This window comes from Dromiciops gliroides, chromosome 3 (genome assembly GCF_019393635.1).
Source record: "Dromiciops gliroides isolate mDroGli1 chromosome 3, mDroGli1.pri, whole genome shotgun sequence".
Taxonomy (NCBI): Eukaryota; Metazoa; Chordata; class Mammalia; order Microbiotheria; family Microbiotheriidae; genus Dromiciops; species Dromiciops gliroides.
The window spans coordinates 306494759-306521969 of NC_057863.1; the positions used below are offsets into that span (position 1 = coordinate 306494759).

A 27211-nucleotide genomic window follows, 5' to 3' on the forward strand; every position below is an offset into this window, starting at 1 on the left:
CAGATCATGCTATTCCCCTTGGAATTGAAGAAGTCTTAATTCTACCCATTATTTTTCAATAAATAACGAGGTTACATTTTTGTGTCCATAAACTGATGGAGAAAGTCACTTGTGGACTTTCTTTTTATGGCCTGCAGAAAGAAAGCATGTGAGTCACCTTAGGGGCAAGCAGTTCTGTAATCACCCTATGGCATTTAGTAAAGCTGCCAAACTCAGGAGCTTTTGGGGTTGCAAAGATTTTCCACAGTAGATGCTAGGGGGTTCTTGGGGGGGGGGTGTCAGGATTGGTGGAGTCTCAGAAAGCTCCATCATTATATTCTGGCACTTATTGTGGTGTTTCAGAGCCAGGTCCTTAAAAAACCCATTTTATTCATTGCTCAGTGGGCTGCTTAGCCTATTTCAGAAATCTGAATGATAAATAATTTATTAGAATTTATTGGAAATCTGCTAAGAAGAATCATGTCAATCTGGAAACTGAACTAGGTGTGCTATTTAAGAGACAGTACAAGAATGGAAAATAAAATGGCAAGGTCTTGATTTACTAGTCTAATTTCTTTGAGAATAGAAATTGAAAGCAGTGCTTAAAGAGATACTGAAAGCAAATCAATCTCAGCTGTTTTTGTGTATCTCATTTATTTTCATTTTATTAAACATGGAACTTAGATGCCTACTAGCCTTAACTTTCCTGAGTAGTCTGCTTTTTCTTCTGTCATTTTAGTAATTGTAGTATTTTGATCATTTCTATTCTAATCTTTGCCTTTTATTTGATCCAATTTCATTTTTTACCTCAATATGTTACTGTATCCCTTCTTTTTTTCCTTTTTCTTTTTTAAACTTTCTCTTATCCCAGTTTTCCTCACCTAATTAGGAATTTGGGCTAGTTGATACCTAAGTTCTCTCCCAGTTTCTAATGTTCTGTATTCTTTTATTTGGCCAAACTACTTTTTCCAGTACTCTATTTGTGATAAAATATTTCTTATCCTTTATCTTCTCTCATCCTGGTATTTGGTTATACTATTTTAATTTTTGTCTTTTTTTTTTTTTTTTGCAGGGCAATGGGGGTTAAGTGACTTGCCCAGGGTCACACAGCTAGTAAGTGTCAAGTGTCTGAGGCCGGATTTGAACTCAGGAACTCCTGAATCCAGGGCCGGTGCTTTATCCACTGCGCCACCTAGCCGTCCCCAATTTTTGTCTTTTTTATTACATTAAAACATATTTATGGAATGAAACAAGCATTTCCATAACCGTACAATAAAAAAAGATGATTGCACATGAAACTGCAAATCTACTATGAACAACTTGCTATTCCTTTCAAATATATAACAAATTATCATGTAAATTAATCTTTTTTGCTGTTTTACTGAAAGATTAATTATTCATGATATTTTTTTTTCAGAAGTTGCTGGACTTTATAATCAGGATTGCTGTATCCTTTTTGTGGATCTGATATTAGGTATGACAGTGAGGGCACTTAGCCATGGTGGGACCAGATTCATAATGCTTCCAACTTCATACCCCTAGGGGTGTTATGAGGCTCAGATAAGATAATGGATATAACCAAAAAACCAAAACAAAGACGATGAATATAAAGCACTTTGCAAACCTTCAAGTGCTATATGAATGGCAATTATTATTATTTTTCTTCTTATTATTATTAATCTACAATTAGTAGGTCACCAATCTGGTGATGACTTCATTCCCTGAGCCTTTCACTGCAGTCTTGCTGAGCTCAAGCAATATTTATAGAGCAAATAGGAGTGTGCTGGTAAATATTTAATAACCTTGCTCTCTGGGGGTTACAGGGGAGTATGCATGTACACTTTTAAGTTTAATTTACATTATTAACACCTTCTTAAATCTTTACAAACACACACGAAAAAAACCTATGGACAAAAATCATCAGGTAAAGACTATAAATAATGTGAGGCAATTCCAAGTAAAACTGATTTATTAATCAAGCACTGATCTGTAGTAAATGCCCAATTTCCAAATTGTAAATCTTGACAATGAAAATTTCACAATTGACAAGCCCAAACTGCTTAGAGTTGACTCCAGGATACCTTTGGCCCCATCTTTCTACCCTTCCTGAACATCTTTATTTTAGATTTTTCACTGAATGAAAATGAGGATTTAGTTGTCCTAGACTGTTGGGTGAAGATCAAAGGTAAAGCTTACTTGGTCTAGAGTGGGGAATTATAAAGGAGGAATAAGGACACAATGTCCTCTAGCTAGGTAAGGATCATCCTGGTTCTTCTATCAATTTCTACTTGACTTCGAGTCTATCCTCCGAGGAAACTATAAAGAATTGTTATTTGAGGCTTTTATGACCCAATCTTTTGGCTAGAATTAAAAAACCCCGGTGCGTGCACTCGCTGGGGGCTCAGGCACTGCTACTCCACAATGGTGTGGTGCTCCACCCACTGGTTGTAGCCCTCGCCATGGTGCTGCCACCTCATGTCATCACCACTCACTGACGCCTACATGGGCCTGGCAAAATTATAATGACTGGAAGCCCAGTGAGGGCAGTCATGTGACTGTCAGTCAGGGCTGCCAGCCAGTTGGCTTAGTGTGGTCAGGCTAGGGTCTGCTGGAAAGAAGGGAAGAGTTTCGCCATTCTAGCTTGAAGCTGGAAAGTGACTATCGTTTCCCTGCTCCCATTTTTTCCTTTCCCTTAATTCTACTTATCTTGCTTGCGTTTTTAAGTTTGTTCTTGTTAATAAACCCTGTTCTGTTTTTGAGGGAGGCTGTTGGTCTCCTTCCTTGCCCCAATATTGCGGCGAGCTGCCTAGCTAACACTCCCCAATTAAAATTTGGTCCCTACAAAACCAATGATAATTGTGTGTCAACTTTGTGTAATAAACAGATTTAATATTTGCTTCCATTAAGTCTCTGAAAATCAAGGCTCGATGAGCTACTGAGAAAAAAATCTGTTCAAAGGGGAAAACAATCATAAATAAACCAAATCCTCTCCTCCCTTCATTCAATTCAGTGGAATAGAATATATACTCACAGACCCAAACCCTGTTGAAATATGAAATTATACATTTACCAGGCTTGACTGAACTTGGTGTGGTTTTCATTTTGGGTGGAGCACGTGTTGTCTGTTTTGGAGCTGAAAAGAAAAAGACACGGGTTGAAGGCCATTGAACCCTTCCATATTCAGAAACTGCTAAATTACAAGGGACCTTGACATCACCATCCTATAAGGTATGAAAACCTTTTGTGGGTAACAAAAATGGAAGTAAAATGTAGAAGTTACATTCCAAGTGACATAGGAGCACCTGGCCTGAGGGAAGCAAAACTGGTGGATTCCAGAAGAATCTAATTTAAAATTAGCTTTAGGAAACATAAGAGAAGGTGAGTAATAATAGGGATATCAGGATCTCCTTTACACAGCTTCCCTGTTTTAAAAATACAGAGGTGAGCTATTTGAAGCATGGTTATATAGAAGCTATTAATGAGAAATCAACTTGCCAATTTCTATTCCCAAAGGAAATGCCAATAGTGCAAATGACTATTATTGAGCATCTGCAATTCTGAATATTTGTTATAGAAAAAGCAAGGGAAAAAAGCCTCTGAGGGAGTATTGTTACACTGTGTTTCCCTTTATCATCTAAGTACTAAAAAGTTCCAGGGAAAATTCTGTGAAAAACTAAACTAAGCCTTTAATAATAAAATCAAATGTTAACATCCCATTGGAAAAGGTGGAAAACAGGCTGATATTTCTGCTGCTTCAGAAAAAATTTCTTTAATTAATATGTGTATGATGGCTATCACTAGAGACATACAGAAGCAATCACATTTATTAAGCTTTAGAAAATACATTTTTCTTTGAGATTTTTTTTTTTGGTGGGGGGGTAATGGAGAGAGTGCCCAGGCTGGAAGTATAGTGGCCATTTATGGGCCCAACTCTTCTGCTGAACCAGCACTGAAATTGATTCACTTTGTCTCTAACCTAGACTGGCTTGCCCCTCCTTGGTAACCCAGCTGCCCCTATTCCTAGGGACTTATCATACTAATCCCAAACTTAGAGTGGCCACCTGATAAACTCCTGGCTTATTGCAGCTCAGAAGTACTGAACTCAAGTGAAACATTAGCTTTAGCCTCATGAGTAGGAGAGATCACAGGCATATACTTCCATGCCTGGCCTTGTTGTTGTTGGGTCATTTCAGTTGTTTCTGACTCCTCATGACCCTACTTATGATTTTTGTGGCAAAGATACTGGAGTAGTTTGCCATTTCCTCTCTAGCTCATTTTATAGATGAGGAAACTGAGGCAAACAGAGTTAAGTGACTTGCCCAGTGTCACACAGCTAGGAAGTGTCTGAGATCAGATTTGAACAGAGCAAGATGAGTCTCCCTGACTTCAGGCCAACACTAAATGATCACTCTGGTCATGAAATTTATAATTCTAGACATCCTCCCAACCATGTGGTTCCCTAATCACTGAGGTATGAGCCAGGCTTAACATTCCCTTCTCAAAAGGAAGTCAAGGAACTTAACACCATGGACAAAATTCCTCAGGTGAAGACCACAAATATAAGATGATTCTGTGGAGAAATGGTAGAGATGGAGCGTCAATTGCCCTGTCACCCTGGAACATCCCCATGACCCATTTCTCCAGCCTGTAAGTTTGGAACATTTGTGTTTAAGGAAGTGCCTCAGGTTGGTTCTCCTGTATTTCTTCTCTGGCAGACTTTGCTACCATGTATTCCTAGTACAGGCACGGAGTAAACATTGAATAAATGCTTATTGGCTACCTGATAATAGTGTTAATAATGACAATAATAATAGTAACAGCTAAAGCTTTAAAAGTTTTAGGGTAACAAAAATATAGCTAAGACATGCCATATAGCATTTTAGAATAGATGATCTAATTGATATTCCAGATGATAATAGGATGAATACGCTATAGTTTTGTCCACCATTTAGTCAATGACAGGCATACCTTGAATGCATGGATCAGAACAATGGTGGGGGGTGAAAAGTTGTTCACTTTTGTCAACATGGAATTCCAGATAAGCTCTCATGCTTGGATACTGGTGAAATGAAATTTCTTTTCCCAAAGTTGTGATATCCTTGTAATATTTTTGTTTGTTTGTTTTTTTGCGGGGCCATAGGGGTTAAGTGACTTGCCCAGGGTCACACAGCTAGTAAGTGTCAAGTGTCTGAGGCTGGATTTGAACTCAGGTACTCCTGAATCCAGGGCCGGTGCTTTATCCACTGCACCACCTAGCCACCCCTATCCTTGTAATATTTTGAGTACAATCATATCTTTAGAGGGGGATTTTATTTTTTATACATCTCCACATGGTTTTTTATTATACTTAGCAATTAGGTACAAGAATAACTGGAATGCACAGATAATCTCAAAACCATATTTATATCATTAATTTCCATATCCATTCTAAAAGTACCTTTTTATTATGGGCAAAATCGACCAACATTACTTTAAGTTCCTATCACTTATCATTGAATTAGTTGAGACCTCAGGATAGAAAAATAAGAGATTCTAAGACTCTGTGTAATCACAAACCAATTGGCTCTACATGCAACCTTCTGATTTAATGAAGAGTAAAGCCTGCTTAAGGAAACCACAAGAAAGTTGTATTACAGGGATTTTTTTAGTTTTATATTTTCCTCAATGTTATTTGAGTCTCAAATCATGGGTTCCACAGGATTTTAGAGCTTCTCCCTGTTCTCTTGGCCAGGTTCATTAACACTCTAGTATAGTGGAAGATACTGTTATCAGAATGTTATCAGTGAGAACTTGTATTTTCAAGTGATCACACCTGACAAGACTCTTATTTCCTCATTATTAAACATTTTCTATAGTAAATGAAGAGCTCTTCAAAATCACTTTTAAATTCGTCTTCACAGTGTATTTGTGATGGATTGGTGGCTAAATTATGTGCATGGACAGAAGATAGATATAGATGTACGTACAGAAAATGAGATCCTCTATTGTTAGCCCTGTGTGGGCCAGATAGCTTTTCCATCCCCATGGATTTCCTCAAAGACTCACCCCACATGCTGAAAATAAATACAACATAACAACATATTTACCAGGTTTTGTCTGTGGTACATCTGGACTGGTCAGTGCTAAAGTTTTGGAAGGCAGAGATGTTGTCTCTATGGAAACTGAAAAAAAGTACCCTACATTATTGGAGGGCATAACATTACAATTGATGAGTAGTGATGGGTTTGTGGGGTGACCGGTAGTTTTCCACAAAGTATATCCATAACTCTCTATCTTTGCAAGTTGGTGCCTTCACGACTTGGCACCTTTGGCCTTAGCAGGGTTCTTATCCTTTACAAAGTTCCATATGTACAATCCTGTGACCCTGGATTCATAACTCTTGCTGTTCCTTGTTTTCCTTGCCCAAGATGCTAGCTGCAATTTCATTGGCTAAAACTCTCTCCTTCCTCTTCCTCCTGGATTCCCTGGCTTCCTTTAAAGCTTAATTAAAATCCCATTTTCTGTCTTTTCCAAATCCCTCTTCATCCTATTACCTTCCCTCTGTTGATTATTTCCTATTTATCTTGTATGTAGCTCATTCGCACATATTTTTGTGTTGTCTCCCCCATTAGATTATAAGCAACTGGAAGGGAAATGACTGTCTTTTTCCCTTTTGTATTCCCAGTGCTTAGCATAGTGCCTGGCATTCAATAGTTGCTTTATAAATGCTTGTTGACTTATAAAATAATAAACAGATGATCTTTAAGATGGCTTCCAGGTCTAAAGTTGTGATTCACACACCTAAAGATTACATTCAGAGTAAATATTTTTGTGACCCACACTTTCTACTCTCCCTACCCCATCACCATCACAATATGAAACATTTAATTCTTTAAAAAAAGAAAAAGAAATAATGATTAAGCAAACACAACTTATGAAGAGGTAGTCATGCATATGACTGAGAAGCATAACATTTTGTGCAATTAAAAAAAAATGAAACAAACTACCAGGCATGTAAATGAGTTTGAATGCAAAGTATTATGTAACTGTGAGGAAGAATAACAGAATTACTCTCAGCAAGGGAGGGGAGCCCCAGAGAAGCAGTGTCTGAGGTATTCAAAGCCATGTTTCAGTCTAGAAACATCTCCAAGGCTTTATTAAGTCTTTGAAGGGAGAGAAATTTGTTAATGATGATGTGATGAATATGGAACCTAGAAAGAAAATGAAGTTTTGGTAAAGAGGATGATGCCACAGGATGAATTCAAAATGAGAAAGAACCTGCAATGGTAATGGTGATGATGAGAAAGAAGGGGGAAAAAAGCTCATGGGAATCAGCCACTGAAGATATCTCATTACCTATTGTTTCCGTGGGTGGCTCAGATACATATGTAATAGATTCCAAGACTGTATGAAAAACAAAGAATATCAATTAAAAACGATACAGTGATGGGACCAGCTAACAAGAATCACACCTTCAAAGAATAACAACTCTTACTCCCCAAAAGATTCACTAACAGTTTTATCACATGGAAAATTTTTATCTTGGATATTTATTATTTTCCTCATAAACTAAAAAAAAAAAGAAAAGAAAAATCTACTCTAACCTACTCTACCTATAACCTTACTTAGCTTTGGACAAATATATAATGTTCTTACTGTCCCTTTCCTCAAGCAGTTTATGATCCAATCCTATAGCAAAGATTAAAGGAGTAAATTTTCCAATATAAATGGATTTTGAAATCGTGTTTGATAGTTACTCAAAATTTGAATGGAGGAATAATAATTCTGTCTCTTCTTCATATCAACAGCCATGATCATTTGGGATTCATGCTAGTAGGCTCTGCTTATGTTACTCCAATACTTTGTAAGTAGAAAAAAAGCCCTCCAAGTTTCGCTATTTGAAATTCAAGTTATGAATGAACTTTATTACTATCAAATACATATAGATCCAACTATATTGGAAGATAAGTATTCTTACCTCCATTTTACATCTCATACTTATCTACATTCCCAATAGTAGTGGTGTAATTGAGAAAAAATTTTTTTAAAAAGACTGTTGGTGTCAAATTCAAATAGAAACTATTCAAAATATACTTAGTTTTACAATGAAATGTTATCTAAAATGTAATATTTCATTGTATTTTTATTTATTCTGTTAAATATTTCCCAATTACAGTTTAATCTAGTTCATCAAATATTTGACACCTCTGCCTCAAAGCAGCTCACATATAATAGGCTCCCAATAAATATTTGTTGAACAAATGAAAAGAATTCATTTACCAGCTTTGGTCTGTAGCTCATCAGGGCTCTGTGATGTTTTAGGTATAGGATGTGCATATTGTGTTTCTGCTGGAGCTAGAGGAAAAAAGGTTTTGTGTTATTCCAGTGTTAATCATGAGAGTCTAGTAGTTAATGGGAGGGAGTACCAACCATATCTTCATCACAGCCACCATGTATTTAAAGATAAAACTATCACTAATTAGACATTAAAAACAAATGTACCTACAATGACAATGACCATTTATGCAACATATGAAGACAAGTTAGATGCGCAAAAGAATGTGCAGGAAACCATGACGCTGTAGACGAGTGCTGTGAAGGACAAAGACACATGGAGGTAGGCAAGTGATAGAGCAATTTCAAACTTGTATTTACAGGATCGAAGATTGTTGTTGCTGTTGTTTGTCCTTTGTTCTCAAGGAGGACAATGACATCAGGTTATGTCATGACTTGCACTGAATTGGATTTAAATGAGGGAGGGCTGTGTCAGGTCACCAACCTCATTCCTACAGAACCATCTGGGTCCAGTGGCAAGATATAGATCAGGATGACTGGAGATGGCCCTGGATGTTTAAGGCAATTGGGGTTAAGTGACTTGCCCAGGGTCACACAGCTAGTAAGTGTCTGAGGTGAGGTATTTACTGAATTCGAAATTAAAATGTCTTAGTCTCATTATGAAGATGGTTTTAACCTTTCACACTCCCTAAAAGGTTCTTGGAGACCACAGGGGTCTTTAGATCCCATTTTGAGAACCACTTCTGATGCAGAAATCAAGGCCTTTGGAGATTGTGACACATCCAAGCTCACAGAAGGGGTAAGCATTGAAGATAAAATTTGAATCTCTGCTCTCTGATTCTAGACCCAGGACTCTTTCCTCTGCACAATGCTATCTACTTATTGGAGTAAAGCAGACAGCATTATTGACTAAGGTAGGGTTTTATTTTTTACTTGTAATTTCAAATAGAATATATGTAGAGTAAGGTTAGATTTTGTTGAAGGAACAAAAAATTTGGTAAAGTCTTTGATGCTTAATGCATAAGCAAAATCTTACAAATAGTCAGGTGAAGTATCTGTTATTTTCCCAGCATGGGAAACTTTCCACCAACACGGATTGCAACAACCCATGTACAACTGAGTAGATGAATACTATGCACCTGCCTGAGGCATAAAAATGTCAAGTGACTTGCCCAGAGTCACACAGCTATTAAATGCCAAGGGCAGGATTTGAATTCAGCTTCCCAAGTCCAAGCCTGACACTTAACAGCTTATGACATGCACCTCTAGATGGGATTCTTTTTAACTACTAGAAATAGTTGAGATAATAAAGATAATGTTGTGTCTACCATGTCAATTCAAATTATAAGTGAACTCAATGACAGTCAAATACAGCTTTGAAAATCTGATTATATTTCATGATACAGTATTGAAATTACTTTAAATACTGAATATTAAGGCAAGGATGGGAAAAAAAGCTATAAAACAGTGAATCTCATACAGCAGCAGAGAAGATTGTATCAGCATTATATGAGTTACAACTCTCAAAATTGATTGGACCAGCAGGGGTATAATGTGAAAGGCGAGACATTGTAATAGATGAAAGAGTCACAAAGCATGAGAACTTGAAGCAATGAGGGCAGCAATGAGATGGAAAAGCTGAAACTTGTATGACCTCCCCTCTCAAGGGAACATCATTACCTATGGTTGCCGTTGGTGACTCAGTGCTAAATGCAACGGATTCCAGTTCTATTTTAGAAACTAGCAAAAAAAAAAAAAAAAACAGCACAAAATAATAATCAGAAGTGAAAAGAAACACCATCAGTAGAAGTCAGGAGTTCTTAACTTTTTTAGGTCTCATGAATTCTTTTTGTCAACTTGGTAAAGCCTATGGACTTCTTTCTCAGGAAAATATTGTTCAAATCACAAAATTAAATAAATAGGAATACAAAGGAAACTAAGTATAATGAACTACCATTATCAAAATATATTTTTTAAAACTTCACAGGGCCCAGGTTAAGAATCATAAGTAAAGTGCACAAATTTGTTGGCGTGAGAGGAGAAAAGATCAGGAATTCTATGGTGAAAGAAAAATGAAGCTTTTGACTTAATAGCTAATCATCTCAGTTTTGTAGTGGTTAGGAAGGTTTTATTCTTTTCCTCTTGATATGTTGGTTATTTATCACTTAACCGAACCTCAGACACTTCAAGGAACAAGAGATGCCAAATTTGGATGCAGAATGAACATCACTCTTTCAGTTGCCTTGAAATTCTCTACTAGCATCACTACTCAATATGCCTCTACAAACAGACACATCGCTAGTTCCACAACTTCCACAGACTAAAAGAGGGAAGCTAACATCAATTGTAAAGTGGGCTGCAGCAGTAGCATCACCACCACCACCACCAGAGATCCATGAGGGTAGCTGCCACGGTGAGCTTTACACCCTATGGGTTTACAACCTCCAATTGTTTGTAATCAAGAGCAATTGTCCAAGACTCCAAATCTTAAGAGCAGACTTACTAAGGGCAGCATTTACTTACAAATGCAGAGAGACACACAGACACACGCACATTTACCAGGTTTGGTTTGAGGTACAGGTAGACTTGGAGTTGTTTTAAGCTTGGGATGTGAAGGTGACTTTGTTCGATTTTGTTTGACTGGTTTGTGAACTAAGGGAAGAAAGGATTGGCATTACTATCCACATCATGGTAGAGAACACTGCAACCGAATGCTAGGTAATATCCCTACTTTCCAACATACAGACTTTATTTGTGGCTGTTGTTTTAAAATCTTCTTTTGGACCTGATGATGTTTCCCCCTCTCTTTAATGGCAAGATTATGTTAGAAGTTTCACTTGAATAATCTTCCAACATATTTCTCACTCCCCCATACATAGTTAAAAACCTTAAATAGGTAACTTAAAAAAGATAGAATTGGGAAAAAAAACCTGGGAAACTATCCCAAAGGAATTAAAGGATAATATTACTTAATTATCTATTTCAAGGTAAATAAAATTAAAATTTACTCATTTAATATTAGTGATCTAATTAGCAATATGATTAAAAATTTTAATATAATTTAATGTTATATGTAATTATTAAATATATATATAACAATGCATTAATACAATAGCTAAATAATTATATAATTATTTAAAATATTTAAATATAATATGAATATGTCCTAATATTAATCATTTTGGTGATTGTAGGTATCAATAATAAAATTTCCTTTATCGCCAACATGAGAATTTCTACATTTCTTCTATAATTTATATTCTTTTCTTCCCTGGTTTCTAAATGCCAAAAAATTGAATTAAAAAAATTCTAAAGTGATACTATTATAAAGTTCAATACTCAGATGGAACAATTATTTAACTGGTGAGTACTTCTTTCATTGAAACAAACTGAATACCCTACATGACTTCTTGTCCTGTGTAGTTATTTTCCATTTACTGAACACAGCCTTGAAGATCATTTAGCTTAATTCTGACATTTTTATGGATGAACAAAAGAAAAAAGAGGTCTAACTAAGGAGGTTAGGTGATTTGTCCAAAATTATATAGCTAGTAAGTGTCTGAGGAAGAATTTGAATTCAACTCCTTCTGACTCCAAGTCTAACCTTCTATCCATTCATTACACTACGTTGCAGGATTTGCCCAATGTGCTATAGGTCTTTCTTTATGTCTTTTAATATTTTGTGGATACCAGTGCCACAAAACTAGGCCACCTCGTTATTTAATAATAAAATTTCTGGGTAAAATATATTATGCTACTTCTTATATACAACTCATTGGAAACAATTCAGTCTACACCCACCCGCCATATTGTTTTCCATTGTTCTTTGGGTCTCCTGCAACACTGATTCCTTGGAAACCATGATATTCCATGATTTTCAGCCAGATAGGATGATTAAGAAATATTAGTGTTAAAAAGATGGGCTTAGGAAGTAACAGCTTGGGATCACAGAATGTATTGCATTATTTTTCAAATGAAATCCAACCTGTTCTTTTCTGGGGCTAATTCATGGCCCATGTGTTATGAATAAACATGATCAAGATATTTTGGACTAACAATGTCCTCTCCAATAGCATGTCATGATCTAGGCAATATTCATTCAACAGCTATTTGATTTTTCCCGTGTGAATAGCCAAGTTAATTTAATTTGAGCGGCCATGAATTTCATTGAAAAGATCTATCATACTCAGGGACTTGAGATAGTCAGCACAATATACACAAATAGGATCATGTGGAAAACCTCATCATTTATAGGGATTCCCTCTTCTATTTAGTCTCTGCACAGAATGTGCACGTAGTAGCAAGTACATTTTGCAAGGATATGTTGCTTTATTTTATACTTTGCTTAATACTAACAGAGAATTATTGAATAATTATTTCTGTGCTCTCATCCATCAAGAAATCTTAGCAAATGCCTGACAGACATTTTGTTGGAACAGAGCTTTAAAGACTGTTGTACTGAAACAAATGTGTGTTTTTTTAAAATTCAAAATAATAACAAACAATAACCACAATAGGATTTTTTATTCATTTCTCTCAGTCAAATGGGTGACAACAATCTTGTGTTGTCCTGTAGAGAATGGTCTACTGTTTATTTTCAAGGATTTTTCATCAAAGGTACCTTTGATGTGTACATAGACCAGTATAACAATATTTTTTTTTCAAAATAAGGAAGTAAGCATATGACTTAGTAGTAAAGACATGTCTTCTAATGCACTCTTCTTTCATATTAATACTACTCTTGATATCATTCTTTTGGAAATTTCCCCACTTTGAGATAACTTGAAAATTAATTCATGAATGTTTTTAAAATTATATTGTCTCTAGCATAAATTTATGTGTGTGCGTGTGTGTGTGTGTGTGTGTGCGCGCGCGCGCACGTGCATATTTGGTGGTTCCACTGTCACTGATGAGAATAAAGCAGTATAAAGACAATGGCAAATCTTTCCTTTTCACTTTCATTCACTGAAGTGAAATGATTCAGCTGATTTTTAAAATCAAAGTAATAAGCTAAGGTTAATAGTTAATTAATGTTGGATAAATAGTTATGTTAGACATTTTAAAGTTAAGTATTTTCTAATTTAAGCAAGATCTAATTTGTGAGTTGAAATTTGCAATAACATAGGTTGATACAATAGAATATTCCTGTATTTATAACTCTCACTGAATTGTGTTCCCATACCTTTCTCAATAAGGGAGCCATGAACTCAACTGAATCATTCAATATAGTCATTAATTTTTTTATAATAACAAAATACAGTTAATGAAAGATAAGTCAAAGGGAAAAGAAAAGTTAAATTTACTTGATGAGGTTTGTTTAAATATACATCTAATCATTCTCTAAAACTGCACACGTGGCTGTCCAACTCTTTGAAAGATAAGAATCATTCTTTCTATACATGTTCATACATGTTTATGGGTTTCACATTCTTTTGTGTGAGTAAAAGTCATATAGTAGATTATGACATTCAGGAAAATACATTAATATGAACGTGCAATCCAGAACAATTTATGCTAAATAAAACAGAAATAGCCATTAAACATATAATCTTTTTTCATTGTTATGCTGAGAATTTTTTTAATCTTCAAGAGCGCTTCATAATTAAATTCATTTAGAGAACCCTACCCTAAAAGATAAAAAGATCAATTTACCAGGTGTAATTGGTGGTTTTTCTAGGCGTGATGATGTTGTTTGGAAAAGATTAGTTTGAACTTCTATGGGAGCTGAAAGAAAACATCTATGTTGTTAAAATGATCATGAGTATCATATTACATATAAATAAGTCAGCATAATGCCATAAACAGGCATTATACAGATAGCCCTTGCCAGTAACCCTTGCTAAGCTTGCTAACAAGTCAGCTATGGAAATATGCTGTCTTAAGACAACATGGTAGCAAACTAGCAGAATGGTAGGTTGTAGAATGTTTCTCTGTTCTGAGCAGGGAGAGATCATCTCATGAACTGATGCAGAACTCAAGAGGCAGAACCAAGAGAAAAATATAATCAAGAATGAAAAGAAAAAAAACACTAAAATCCATTAAAATTTTGATCAATGCCATGATCGACCATGAGTCCAGAGGTGAAATACACCTCCCTCTTCTTGGGAGGAGAATCATGTAAGTGGAATGAAGGTAAATGTTGTCTGGTGTTTTATTTAACTATTTCCATGCTACAGGGGAGGGGATATTGGGAAGTGACATTGATGTTAAAAACAAAAATAAAATATTTTTAAATGAAGGAGATAATGAGAAAGGGGAAGATGGGAAAAAGAGACAGAAAGGCTAAAAACTTCTCCCCTTCCTCAATCTAATCTAATTGCTATAGCTCAAGGCCTTATCTATGGTTTTCCAGATCATGAGTTCTTCCTTTTCCAATCACTCATACATTTTCACCTTTTATTGTATTTATTTGTATATTTGTCTTGTCATCCTTACCGGATTATAAATTCCTTGAGGATAGCAACTACTTTTATCCTTGTAGTGTATCCCTCTGAACACCTTGTACATGAGAAGGGCATGTTAAATTTTTGTTGAATGAATGCATATTAACTAAGTGCCTAGAACTTGAGTTTAAATCATACAATCCACAATCATGCTTGTGGACTACATATTACCTTATATTATTGTTTTATGTATGCAGAACTGATTTCCATAAACAGACTATAAACTCCCTAACCATAAGTCTACTACTTCTTTTGTTATCTCCCACAGCTTTTCATGCTTTGATGAATAATGATATGTAATGAAGAAATGATTTTTGGCTTTAAATTAATCTAGTGGCTAGATACTTTTGATACCTTGTCATGGAAAATTTTTTACAATACATAAAGAGAAGATTATTATTTAATTTCAAGAGAGGCAAATAAAAGGCACAGTCACAGAGAATGATTAAAAAAAAAGAACCCATAAATCTAAATACCAGCGGGGCAGAAAGCATGAGCAATTCAGCTAAGACATAAGACCCCATCTAACCCCAACACAGATTAGTCTGATTTAACCTAGTGGTTTAGAATTGACTGGGACCCTATTTTTCAGCTGAAGTAGCTGTCAACCATTCTGTGAGTCACCAATTCTCCTAAGAAACACGGTATTAAAGAGTATCACCTCACATACTACCTCAGCATTACTCCTCACTAACTTTTTGCGATTGTCCTCAAAGCACTGAACTGCTACTCATTCTGCTTCAACACCAAATGACACATTTACCAGTTTGTGTTTGAGGTGCTTCAGGACTTGGTGTAGGAGTTTGGGGTGGGCGTGGACGTGGGCGAGGACCTGGGCGTGGGTGTGGGCGTGGACGCCTTGTCACTTTAGGCACTTTGGGTGCTAGAGGAAGAAAATCCTTAGTTAAGTTATTATGACCCCAGAAACTGCGGAGAGGATGACACATACACCTGCGTTTCCCAATACTCAATAGATAACATAAAATTCATGCACTTCTTAAGAAGATATAGAGGCCTAAAGAGCCTTCAAGGAATCTCATGGTAGTTTAATGGTCTATGTAAAGAAGAGAAAACCATACCCCTAATCTTGTCTGGAATTCATCTTCATAAGAGAATATTGTATAAATAAAAACACAAGACAGGATGAAGACATTGAGCATAGGGATTATACGCATTACTAAACAACACTAATGGCACAAGGTGACTTATGTTAAGAGACTTCAATACCCTTAAGATAAGTAACATAACTGAATGGCAACAGACAATGAATGACATGGTGGTCTCATAACATTGGAGAATATGTGATGATGATGGTGATGGATGTGGGTCTGACAATGAATGAGTAGGAAAAGCACATGTAATTTTATTCACCAAAGGACATTGATTACCTAATGTTGTTCCTGCAGTCACAGTTCTAAAGGTGGCAGGTTCTAAAGCTGTAGTAGGAACTGACATAAATAGATATGTTAATTTTTTTTTTTACAAAAACAATAGAAATAGAGACATCTAAAAACTTAAAAAAGGCCAGACATTTTACTCGAATACCAGTCTTACTAGACCATAATCCTGATCCTTAAGGTACTAAAGAGTTATTTCTTTCTTTTTACTTCTGAGCTGAGTAAAAACAGACATCTGGTCTCTGATGATAGAATAAACTGTGGTTAGGTACCAATTCATCTCATAAAAGAACCACATCCCCTGAATTGTGCTAAGCATTCCTATAAGGTCAGCTAGAACTTTTGACAGATTTCTAGTGATCTGATGCCAGACGACATAAAAAATTTCTTATGAAAAAATCCTTTTGATTTCCACCTATTAAATACTCTGGGAGAGAAAATGATATCTAAGCAAAGATTATTAACATCTCTGATTGGCATTTTAGTCTCTGAAATATTTTATTCCATCAATTTTCTTGCTTGTGGGAATAGGGTGTTCTTTCTGTCCACTAACTATTGAACATATCAGGGATGAAGGCAAATGTGTTTTTCTTTCATAATTAACTTGGCACAACTTCTTGTTTACCCTTTTACATTACATTGCCAGCCTAACAATTTGTAGAGGATTCATACAAAATAGCAATTGAAGAAGAGGAGAAAAGAATAGAAATGGTTCTCCTTCACCACTTGTGAATGCAATTCCCCAACCTATGCGAGGGAGGAAGGAAGAAAACAAAAGAGTAGGGAGGATGGGCAAGGAAGGGGCAGCAAAAGATGAAGAAATTAAGGTACAGCCCATTTGCTGCTACTCCACGGAAATGCTATAATGCTATTATAATCATTTCCCCCCTCCTGTAGGAAGTTCAGAAAATGTGAAAAATGTCCAGAAATATAATCAAACGGACTAATTCCAAATGTCAGTCATCTAAAACAAAAGATTCAATTGTGCTCAAATCACTGAAGACGACTTTTTTTTTTTTTTTTTTACCAGTTTTGGTCTGTGATTTCTCTGGTTTCGCTGTAGTTTTAGGTCTAGGACGCCTTCGATGAGGAGGCTTTGTTTTGATTTGAGCTGAAGAAAGAAAGTAGTTGGATTATTTCATTAATCAAAGTTAAGAATGCTATGACTAAGATCACACAGAGACTTCCACTATGTAGGAATTGATCAATAGCTTTTAGAATAATATGGTAGGGAGGGCCAGATCTTTTCTTAAGGTTTAATTTCCTTATTCCAGTTATGTTTAAAGAAATCTCCAGACTGCTTCTAGATAAGGAAAAAGAAAGAAGAAATGAAGTTTTTTTCTAATTGCCTCATCCTTTTGACATCTGATAGATAACTTTTCTGAGGATGTGTGTGAGGGGAAGATAGCTGTTTTTGATTTTTCTATTTGATTTGAACAATATCAAGATAGTGATAGAAGAATGAAATATGAGTTTTAGTTTAAACGTCTGAAATTTCAGAATTAGGTAATTTTCAGTCATCTTCTCAAGAGTGAACAGTTACAATGCTTAGCTTTTTGCATAAGCTATAATTAGGTTGAAAATCAGGGCAACAAGTAGCAAAATAAAATTTTTAAAAGAATATAGCACACAGCTAGATTTTATAATAATGCTACATTATAAAGTTTTTGGTTAATTTTCCATTTGAATAATAACCAAACAAAACACAAAGTGCCTCTCTTTCAAGCTACTCTTGGAAGTACAAAATTGAACTCAACAGTGAAAGCAAGGTAGGTAAAACATCTGAAAAGAGGCAGCTAGGGTATAGAGGCACAGTGGATAGAACACTTAATTTGGAGTTGGGAAGATCTATGTTCAAATCCAAGCTCAGGCAATTACTAACTATATGACCCTGGGCAAGTCACTTAACCTCTGTTCATTTCACTTTCTTCAACTATAAAATGGAAATTAAAAACCTCTATCTTCCAGGGTGGTTGTGAGGAACAAACAATATAATATTTGTAAAGTGCTTAAAACTCTAGCTAGCTTTTACTACTGGGAAGAATTTATGTTTGTCCAATGAAAAGATACATAAAGCACCACCAGTTTGAGAAAGGGACCAAATGGCTAGCTTTGTTTGGAACTTACTTTTAGGAATTGTTTGGTTGGGTTGGGTTTTTGTTGTTGTTGTTGTTCTTGTTTTTGGTCCTACACAGATGTACTTTTGATGACTTGATCTGATGGCTAGTTTAGCTAGCCAGGGAATGAAAATGACCTCCATGCATGACTGTAGCAAGATCTTTTTAAATGACAGGTATATTAAATCTTCCTCTCCAATAGCCATTTAAAAATGCCTCTAGGAGAAGAGCACGTTTTATGGGAATAAAAAAGATGCGTGGCAATCTCCCAGAAAAAATGTCTTTCTATAAGGGATGCTGGAATGAGTAGAAGAAGCATAGAAACCAACTGATAAGGGGTTGCAACATACAATTACCTAATGTTGTTGGAGAATGAGTTTTAACTGTCCCTGGTTCTGGGGCTGCAATAGAAACAAATAGATACAGATGGTTTTTACAAAGTACATAAGCCCAATATCCCACTGAATTACTTTTACTCTCTATTTGAGCTCTCATCAGAAGTCATTGGAGGGCTTGTGAATGAACATTCAATTCAGTGGCAAAGTGATTGCAATTCATCAAAATTATACCCACTGGTTTTTGATGAACAATTTCCAGGCATACCACAGGGATACAGCCAACCAAAATGCGAAAGAAAAAGAAAGAAAGAAAGAAAGAAAGAGAAAGAAAATAAAGAAAATGAAGATGCTAAGATAAGAATTCATGGTGTGATCGCACAAATGATGTATTATTGTCCTGTTTCTTTCCATATAAGAGCCCCAAACTCTAGTTTATCCAAGCAGATAATGATGATGTTAAGACAAAAGTATATGTTATAGTAGGATGATAGAGAGACATTTCTAGCCATGTCACAGACCTTCACTGAATAGTCTTCTTTAACTATTAATTATAATTACCAAAAAATATTCCTAAGGATGATGTAAAGCCAACACAGAGTGGGGGAACCCCACCTATGAACTATGACTGCAGAGATGAAAAGGAAAAGCTGTGATAGACATTCATTCATGTTTTACCTATTGTTGTTACCACGGTTTCAGTTTTGAATGTTGCAGATTCCATGACTTTTCCCAGAAACAAGGAAAATACAAAAGAAAACCAAAAACATTTACATGAGAATCATAAAACACTGGAAAATTGCCCTGTGACTAAAATCTTCCTTAGAATGGTTAATGAACACCTAACTTATACGAAATGTAAAATAGGTCAAATGATCCCTTTTATCTAAACCTAAGAAGTTAAGTGTAAAAATGGATTCCATTGTAGAGTCCAAGAGCCTTCCTTCCTTTCCGAGTATGTTCACTTGATCTACCTGTCCTAAAATAAGACCAACATTAAGTAGTTAAAGAACCATTATGACACAAACATATTGGCAATACATTCTTATCAAACTAACTAGACAACATTTTCAGATGCAGTTTGCTTTTCTGATAATTTTTGGAACTGGGAAGTTTTATCTCTCCTTTTCCTTAAAACTGAGGGAATATTTCTCAGCTGATTTCCCTTCAGTAATATACTTTCCTTTTCTGAGATCTGAGATCTTGATCCAGATATCTTTCTTATATATATATATATATATATATATATATGAAAGATATCTCCTATTGATAGATCGCTCTCAGAAAAGGGAAATACATATGTGTGTACACACAAATACACTTAACTATTTGGAATTTAAATGGTAAGACTGAGGGGCAATGGACCATATCTCAGGTGATAAGAGCATCCAAACTAGTAATGTGTGGGTTTGAAGGGAGCTCCCTCATGATAGTAGTAAAAATTGATGGTAAGATCAAAAGAACAAAAAGATGAACACCTTAGCTATGCTCTTTGTCTTACCACTTTCCCTATGACACTAATAATTCACTAAGAAGTGTGTGGAAATGGAGGAGAAGAAGCCATATACCAGGTATTCTGGATCCTTGTCTTTATTCAATTTTTAAAATAGGACTTGTGATTTCATTGCTATAGGGAACTCTGCATGAGGACTCTCCCTCTACCCATATTGACTGGCACCTGCTCTGCAACTCAGAGTCAAAGAGGGTTGCATTAGACACTGAGAAGATAGATGATAGGTAGATAGATGACTTGTTGGGGGCCCCCATGTTAGAGGCCGGATTTGACCCCCTTGTTCTATAATGCCATCCCCTAATTTGTAACTTGTGGGCTATAACTTATACTCTGAACTCTGCTAAATAATAAAGAACACATTTACCAGGTTTGATCTCTGGCACATCTGGATTTAGTGTCGTTTTAAGTTGGGGACCTGCATATGGTGGTGATTGGTCCAACTGTGAAGCTAAAGAAAGAAAGCATCTAGGTCATTATGGTGATGATCAAAGATGAGAATAGCATACATTCCCTAACCCTCTGAGGTACATATGTCTTACCTTCCTATTTAAATTAAAAGTTCTTGGAGGTGATGATTAATGTCATATATTTCCTTGCATGGTGGTAAGACTAATTCTAACCACACAGTAGGCATTTAATAAATATCTATTGAATATTGAATGATAAGGTTAAATGCAGAATTTCAGTATAATTAGGGGTTATTTTTAGATGCAAAAGAATTGAGAAAGTTATTTTTTAAACTGAAATATTTTATAGTTTCTCCAAATATGACTGATAATAGAATTTTTAAGTTCCAAGATCAAGTATACATTAAAAGATTATAAATGATTTTAAAGCAATGATGCTATATAAAGAATCTGTTCATCACTAGGAAGTAATTCTTCAAATAAGAAAAATGGATCTTTAAGTGGAAAAAGCCTGAAGATTCATGTTATTTTCAGATTATGTAAAATAAGAAACTGCCATTTTACAAAGTCATATAACCATCTTATGTGCAAAATTATGTAATTTTTGGTGGAAATTAACAACTGGACAAATATGACATTTATATAATAAATAACTTAGTACTCATTGTCAAAGGAACTAAAGCATGATGTCTGAAGCCTGGAAAATCTATTGAACATTTTTTGATGAGACAAAGTTTGTTGTGAAAGAGATGAAGAAGAGTCAAAGAAATCTCTGTGACAAAAAACATTCCTGGCTTATTTCTGATGAAAATCCAAAGGAAGAAAACTTCATCAATGTCTCAGACTCAGTTTTGGAAGAGATATTATTGACAGATGCACAGACACATTTGGAAAGCAGAGGAGGATAAAAGGTGAGGCAGGGAACAGTAGAGAGAGACGTGTACCAAGGGTTCTAGCCTGGGAAGTTACCAAGTATATTTGATCACTTGGGAATCGTACTCAGCATTTTGATAAGCAGATTTAAGATGACATCTTTCTTAAATAACCTTGCTTATCACTCTACTCATCCACTGATAAAACATATATACATGTTTGTATAAATCATGTATATGCATTGATACATTAAAATATACTAAGCACCTAATAAGTCTGATATGAAAAAATCTTGGTATTCTTGGCATTCCAAGACTCTACAAACTGAAAAAACACCAAAACAAGCACACACCTAAAAGAAAATACAGAGGTGTGAACTTCATAGAAGATGGTGGCAGGCTCTATAATTTGAAGAAGTGTCTTTAGGAGAGGGTGGGAAAGATATAACTTTGGGAAATGAATGAAAGATAGCAGGAGGGAATGGGGATGAGTATCTAGGATCCCAACAACAAAGATCAAAAGAAGCATCAACTAAGGGGACACAAATCTATTATTACCCAGAGTTGTCATCGATGCCTCTGTCCTATGTGTAACAGGTTCATATGCTGCATCACAAACAAAAATATTAAAATAAACTGACATGCATAACTAAAACCAGAAAGAGATGCACTAATTGGACTTCTAAATAATGATACTTTCCATCTTATAACCCTTTTGGTTTACAGAATTTATTTCATTTGAATCAACTGGTACTTAAATCAGAATAAGATGAAACTTTATTTTAAAATAAATTTATCCTAAATTTGGAATTCAATTTAAATTAGAATTAAATTAGAATTATTATAGATCTAGTTTTGGATGAACTTAAAACTAATTATAGAGAAACTTCCTTGAAAAACTAGTTTATTACAGGTTTATAATTACAAGATTTCACTTATAGCAAATTAGAATCTTATTCTTTTCCTTTTTATCAGGAACTTCCCTAATACACCTGTTTTTTATAAGACTCCACTCATAAGAAATTAGAATCTTATTTGTCTTTTCCTGAATAAAAATTCTTTCAAACTCCGTTGAGCCTAAGCCTGATACATAAATAGCAACTACTATCGAAATCACTTATTTAGAATATTAGAAAGGATTTTCGTCACTTTTTTTTGCATTTGGATTTTCATCACTTTTAAGGAAGATAAAACATGTCTATTTAGTCTTCTCCTCCCCACCCCTGACTATGCCTACAAATATATAACATCAGCCCATTGTGGACATTAAATATTAAATATTAATAAATATTAATAATCACTTTCAGGAAAGGATCTGAAAAATGTGAATTCCAGATTTAATAAAAACCAGAGTTTCCTTGATAGGAGCTTACAGTATGAAAAAGTAAACATGACAATAGCCTGATAATTTTCCCCTCTCAAAGGCTGCGCTCTTTAAGGGGTCATAATATAGAAAATAGGCATTCTAGAGTTTTAAAAGTTGCCATTTTTCACACATATTTGATCATTTAACAATTGTCAACTCAATTTGAGGATCTCAAGAAGATATTGAACAAAATCATAGCAACTACACACATCTACCATTCAAATTGGAAACCACTAGGCATGTTCAGTGGTTTCCAGAGATCAAGATTTATTGAACAAAAGCATTGGAAATGACGTTTACCAGATATGGTCTGTGTTGTAGATGTGCTTGGTGTGGTTTTAGCCTTAGGACCTTTAGGTTTGGACCTGGGTGGTTTGGAAGCTAAAGGAAAAATAGCACTGAGGTTAGTGTAATATTCACAGGTTGGAATTTTAAGATTAGATTGACTTATACTTCCCTTTCTTACTTCTAGATTAAGGCATGGGGGAGAAAATATGTTAACCAGGTTTGATCTTTGGCACATTTGGACTATGTGTGGCCTTTGCTTATTTTGATGGTTTTAAAACAAAACAAAAAATCTCTTGGATACAACTGAGAAAATTCAAATTAAATCTATATTAAAACACTCCATGGCATTCATGCAGCAAAATAAAACTATTCTATAAATCCAATGATTATATTGCTATAAATACACAAAAGAGATGGGCTCAATGAATTGTTGACCTAGTCATATATTTTAATTGAGTATTTTCATTCTCAGGTTCTCCCTAAAGGCAAATCTTTTAAGAATATCCTAAAATAAAGTTAGACCCAGAAACAATGAAAGGCATGGAATGATTTTTATCCATAAACAACTGAAAAGAACATCAAAGTACACAAGTTCAAGTTTTCTTGTTCAGTTTTTTTAACATGATCATAGAAACCGAAAAATAGGGGTTAAAATTCACTAATTAGGTCTTCTAGAATAAATATCTGAAAACATTTGTTGCTACATATGAATTGGCTACTTAGGTATAGTTTTCTGCAGTTTTCCAAAGTAGAGGTATAGCACAGCTCCTTGCAGATGCTGAGGAATAATAAAAGGATAACTACGGTGATATGGCATCAATACCACACTCTCCCTCACCTCTCCCCCCCCCAAAAAAAAAGTTTTAGAGCCTTTGTGCTCTCATGTTACAGAGTAATCTTTCAATATCACTCATTATTGAGGATCAAGATTTACGAAAATGGATATCTGTTAAGGAGGAATGCCATTCCTCAGAAAAAACATAGATGAAAAACATAGAACTTCATGCAGGTAAAGGGAGGAAGTCAGTGAGGGAAGCAGCTCAATGGAATCCATAGTGCTGCAATACAAAATAATTTGTCATTTTTTTCAGTCAGGAGAATGCAGAAGCTGTGACCTTGCCTGAATCTTAGAATTAGAAAGGCTTTGTTAAAGCTATGGTGCAGATGATGGGAAGATGATATGTTAGTGATGACAATAAATTCAGTTTCCTTGAATTTATCACATGATTCTTCTTTGAAGACAGTTATCTTTGGATGAAGATGAGAAAACTTATAAGGGAAGCATGAAATGACATTGGGAGAGAGGCTGCTGCTAGACAAATACAGCCTATAGGTTTGCCTGAAGGAATGAAATGGAAAAAGAGGATGTGGTCATCCATTGAAGGAGTCCCAGGAGAGCAGAATTACCTATTGTAGTCTTTGTTGTTTCAGTTGTTAGCGCAACAGGTTCCAGGGCTGTATTACAGGAACAACCCAATAAAACAAAACAAGACAAAAAACACACAATACTGAGAAGGAAGGAATTATGAGATGGAAGTTTTCTTTAAAATTAGCCATTGGTACACAAATAACATATCTCTGATTTATTCAATTCTCTATTTTATTCTGGATTTATCCACCTTTTCTGCTATAAGCAGATTTCTCATAATCTTCAGGAAAGAGAGAACCTCTGAACTCAAAGTCCAATAGTCACAAGCAACATACTCCTTTCCAATCATACAGTTCTACCTTTTGCACAATCTTCCTCTCTTATTTACTGGTTAATAGTATGCATCAAATTTGTTAGCTGCCTTGTACCTAATTTATAATGAGCATTAGTCTTGGATAAGAGATATAAAAATAACATGTATTCTGGGAATATTGTCATTGGTTATCACTATGAGCAGTTAATTGTTTGTTGTCTTTTGTTATTTGTCCTTTGTTCTCAAAGAGGACTATGACATTGGGAGATGATGTCATGACATGCAGTGAATTGAGTTTAAGTGAGGGACAGCTGTGCAAAGTCACCAGCCTCATTCTCTCCTCCAGAGTCATCAGGGTCCAGTGGCAAGATATACATCGGAATGACTAGAGATGACTCTGGATGTTTGAGGCAATTGGGGTTAAGTGACTTGCCCAGGGTCACACAGCTATTAAGTGTCAGGTGTCTGAGGCCTTATTTGAACTCATATCCTCTTGACTCCAGGGCTGCACTACCTAGCTGCCCCTATTAGTGCTTAATCAGTACAAAGAACAGTCACCATTGTGAACATATTAAATCTGATTTCTAAACCACTGGATCACACTCACTTCGACATGACAATAATTTTGCTAAAACACCAACAACACATTTACCAGGTTTGGTGTGGGGTGCTTTGGGAGTAGGTGTGGTTTTAGGACGCCGACCCGGCCGTTTTGATTTTGGTGGAGCTGAAGGGAAAAAAAATCCTCATTATTACAACTACCATAACTTTGGAAACTTGTCAAGAGTACCTACATCTTCCTTTTGTTGTGGAAATATCCCAACCTGTACAGTGGCTTTTTATCATATTTCCCAGTGAAATAGGATCTTTTAAGATGGGTGATTGGTTTTTCTCATAGGAAAAAGAGATAGACCAGTGACTTTTTAAATCATTAAAGGAAAAACAAAATTGGCTATAGAGGAAATAGAAGCAAAAAGAATATCAAAGTGGTATATTTAGAGGTGCACAAGAAAGGTTATATGAAGGTTTTAGGAATAGAAGTCTACCTTTCTGTTTGGAACTCAGTTTTGTGGGGAGAATCCTTTATTATTTTGTTTCCTTTTTTAAACTCTAAATCACAAGTATACTGATTTACAACTTCAAACCTTATTTGAAAGCAGTCTTTTATAACTTGAAATGCTGATTGAGTCAACTTTAAAAAGAAAGGAAAAATTAAGAGTTTTTCTGGTAACGAGATGAAAGTGATTATGAATTAATGTTAAAGGCATTAATGAGTCATTCAAATAGCCGAGAGATAATGATAAAAGATAGCTTAGAACAATGGATTGAAAAAATGAGATGAATGTAACAATGGTGGTTGTGAGTGAACTGTAAGACATTATAAACAAAAAGAATATTAAAGGAAGTCAACAGAGAAATTCACAATGAGGAATAAAAAGGTGGGCCAACCCCAGTGCAAGATGGACAACTGATGAGAAAGATAGAATGGTACAATGGAAAGACCATTAGATTTGGAATAAGAGTATTAGGACTCTAATCTCTATGTGAGACACCTTAAGACAATTATAGTTCCCCTTTGGAAAAATTAAAGAGGTTAGATTAAATGGCTTTAAAGGTCTTTTCCAGGTAAAAAAATCTGTGAACATATGACACTATGGACAGCCTTCATTCTCCATTGGCATTTTCCCTTTGTCAAGAGAATGAAAAGAAAGCATGAGCAAGCACTTTGAGTACAGCCCCTATGGGAAACTTATGGGAGACCATTGATAAGAGCTATATAAGATGGACAGGCATGGATTAATTTTGGCTTTTATGGCTGAAGGGAGTATCATCATAGAAGAAATCACAATACATTTGTATATTGGAGTAAACATATAATTTTTCCTACATGTTTTCATTTTTAAAATCAATCACATAGAGGAGGCAGTTAAAGAGTTAGTTAATGTGCAAAAGGCATGGCACTATTGTTCAACAGCAAGCTTAGTGAGTCAATAATGTAATGAGTACTTCAAATTGAAGAAGATCTTAGAAGTATAGTGCTCAGATAAAAGGAAGGTAATAGTTAGATTGTACTCTCTTCTCAGGTCAGACATATCTGGAGGACTATATGTAGTGGGGAGAGGCATATTTTAATGAAGTATTGATAAATGTGTACTTAGACAAGGGACTATCAGGATGGTGAAGGACATGGAAGTCATGTCATATGAGAAATGGTGAAGGAACTGGGTATGATAGCTCAAAGAACAAGTGATAGTGTGGATATAACTATCTTTAAAAATGTTCTGTGAAACATTATTATGAGTTACTCCAATGGACACAACTATATTGAATAGATGGAAATTTTAGGGAACATAATGAAACACTTTCTGACAACTTGATATATCTATAAATAGAATTGCTTCACAAGTCACAAAAAATGTTTTGAACAGATAGTGATTGACCAGCTGATAGGGATTTTTGATTTGGGTAGATGAATGAACTAGATTGTCTCAAAGATTCCTTCCAAAAATCCAAGGTTCTTTTTTCCTCAAGGTCAGG

The 27211-nt window shown here is 35.3% G+C and overlaps 1 protein-coding gene across 1 annotated transcript in view; it reads right to left on the reverse strand.

Annotated features, from left to right (window-relative positions):
• Positions 1-27211, reverse strand: part of LOC122747036 (ABI family member 3 binding protein) — a 313537-nt gene that overhangs the window by 79056 nt on the left and 207270 nt on the right. Inside the window, 17 exon segments of the mRNA XM_043993253.1 lie at positions 3050-3112; positions 6066-6140; positions 7315-7362; positions 8239-8313; positions 9934-9993; positions 10813-10905; positions 13906-13977; positions 15460-15579; positions 16085-16144; positions 17121-17204; positions 18567-18611; positions 19224-19271; positions 20423-20506; positions 21896-21943; positions 23004-23084; positions 24399-24446; positions 25326-25400. Of these exon segments, the coding sequence (XP_043849188.1) occupies positions 3050-3112; positions 6066-6140; positions 7315-7362; positions 8239-8313; positions 9934-9993; positions 10813-10905; positions 13906-13977; positions 15460-15579; positions 16085-16144; positions 17121-17204; positions 18567-18611; positions 19224-19271; positions 20423-20506; positions 21896-21943; positions 23004-23084; positions 24399-24446; positions 25326-25400 (1179 nt within the window).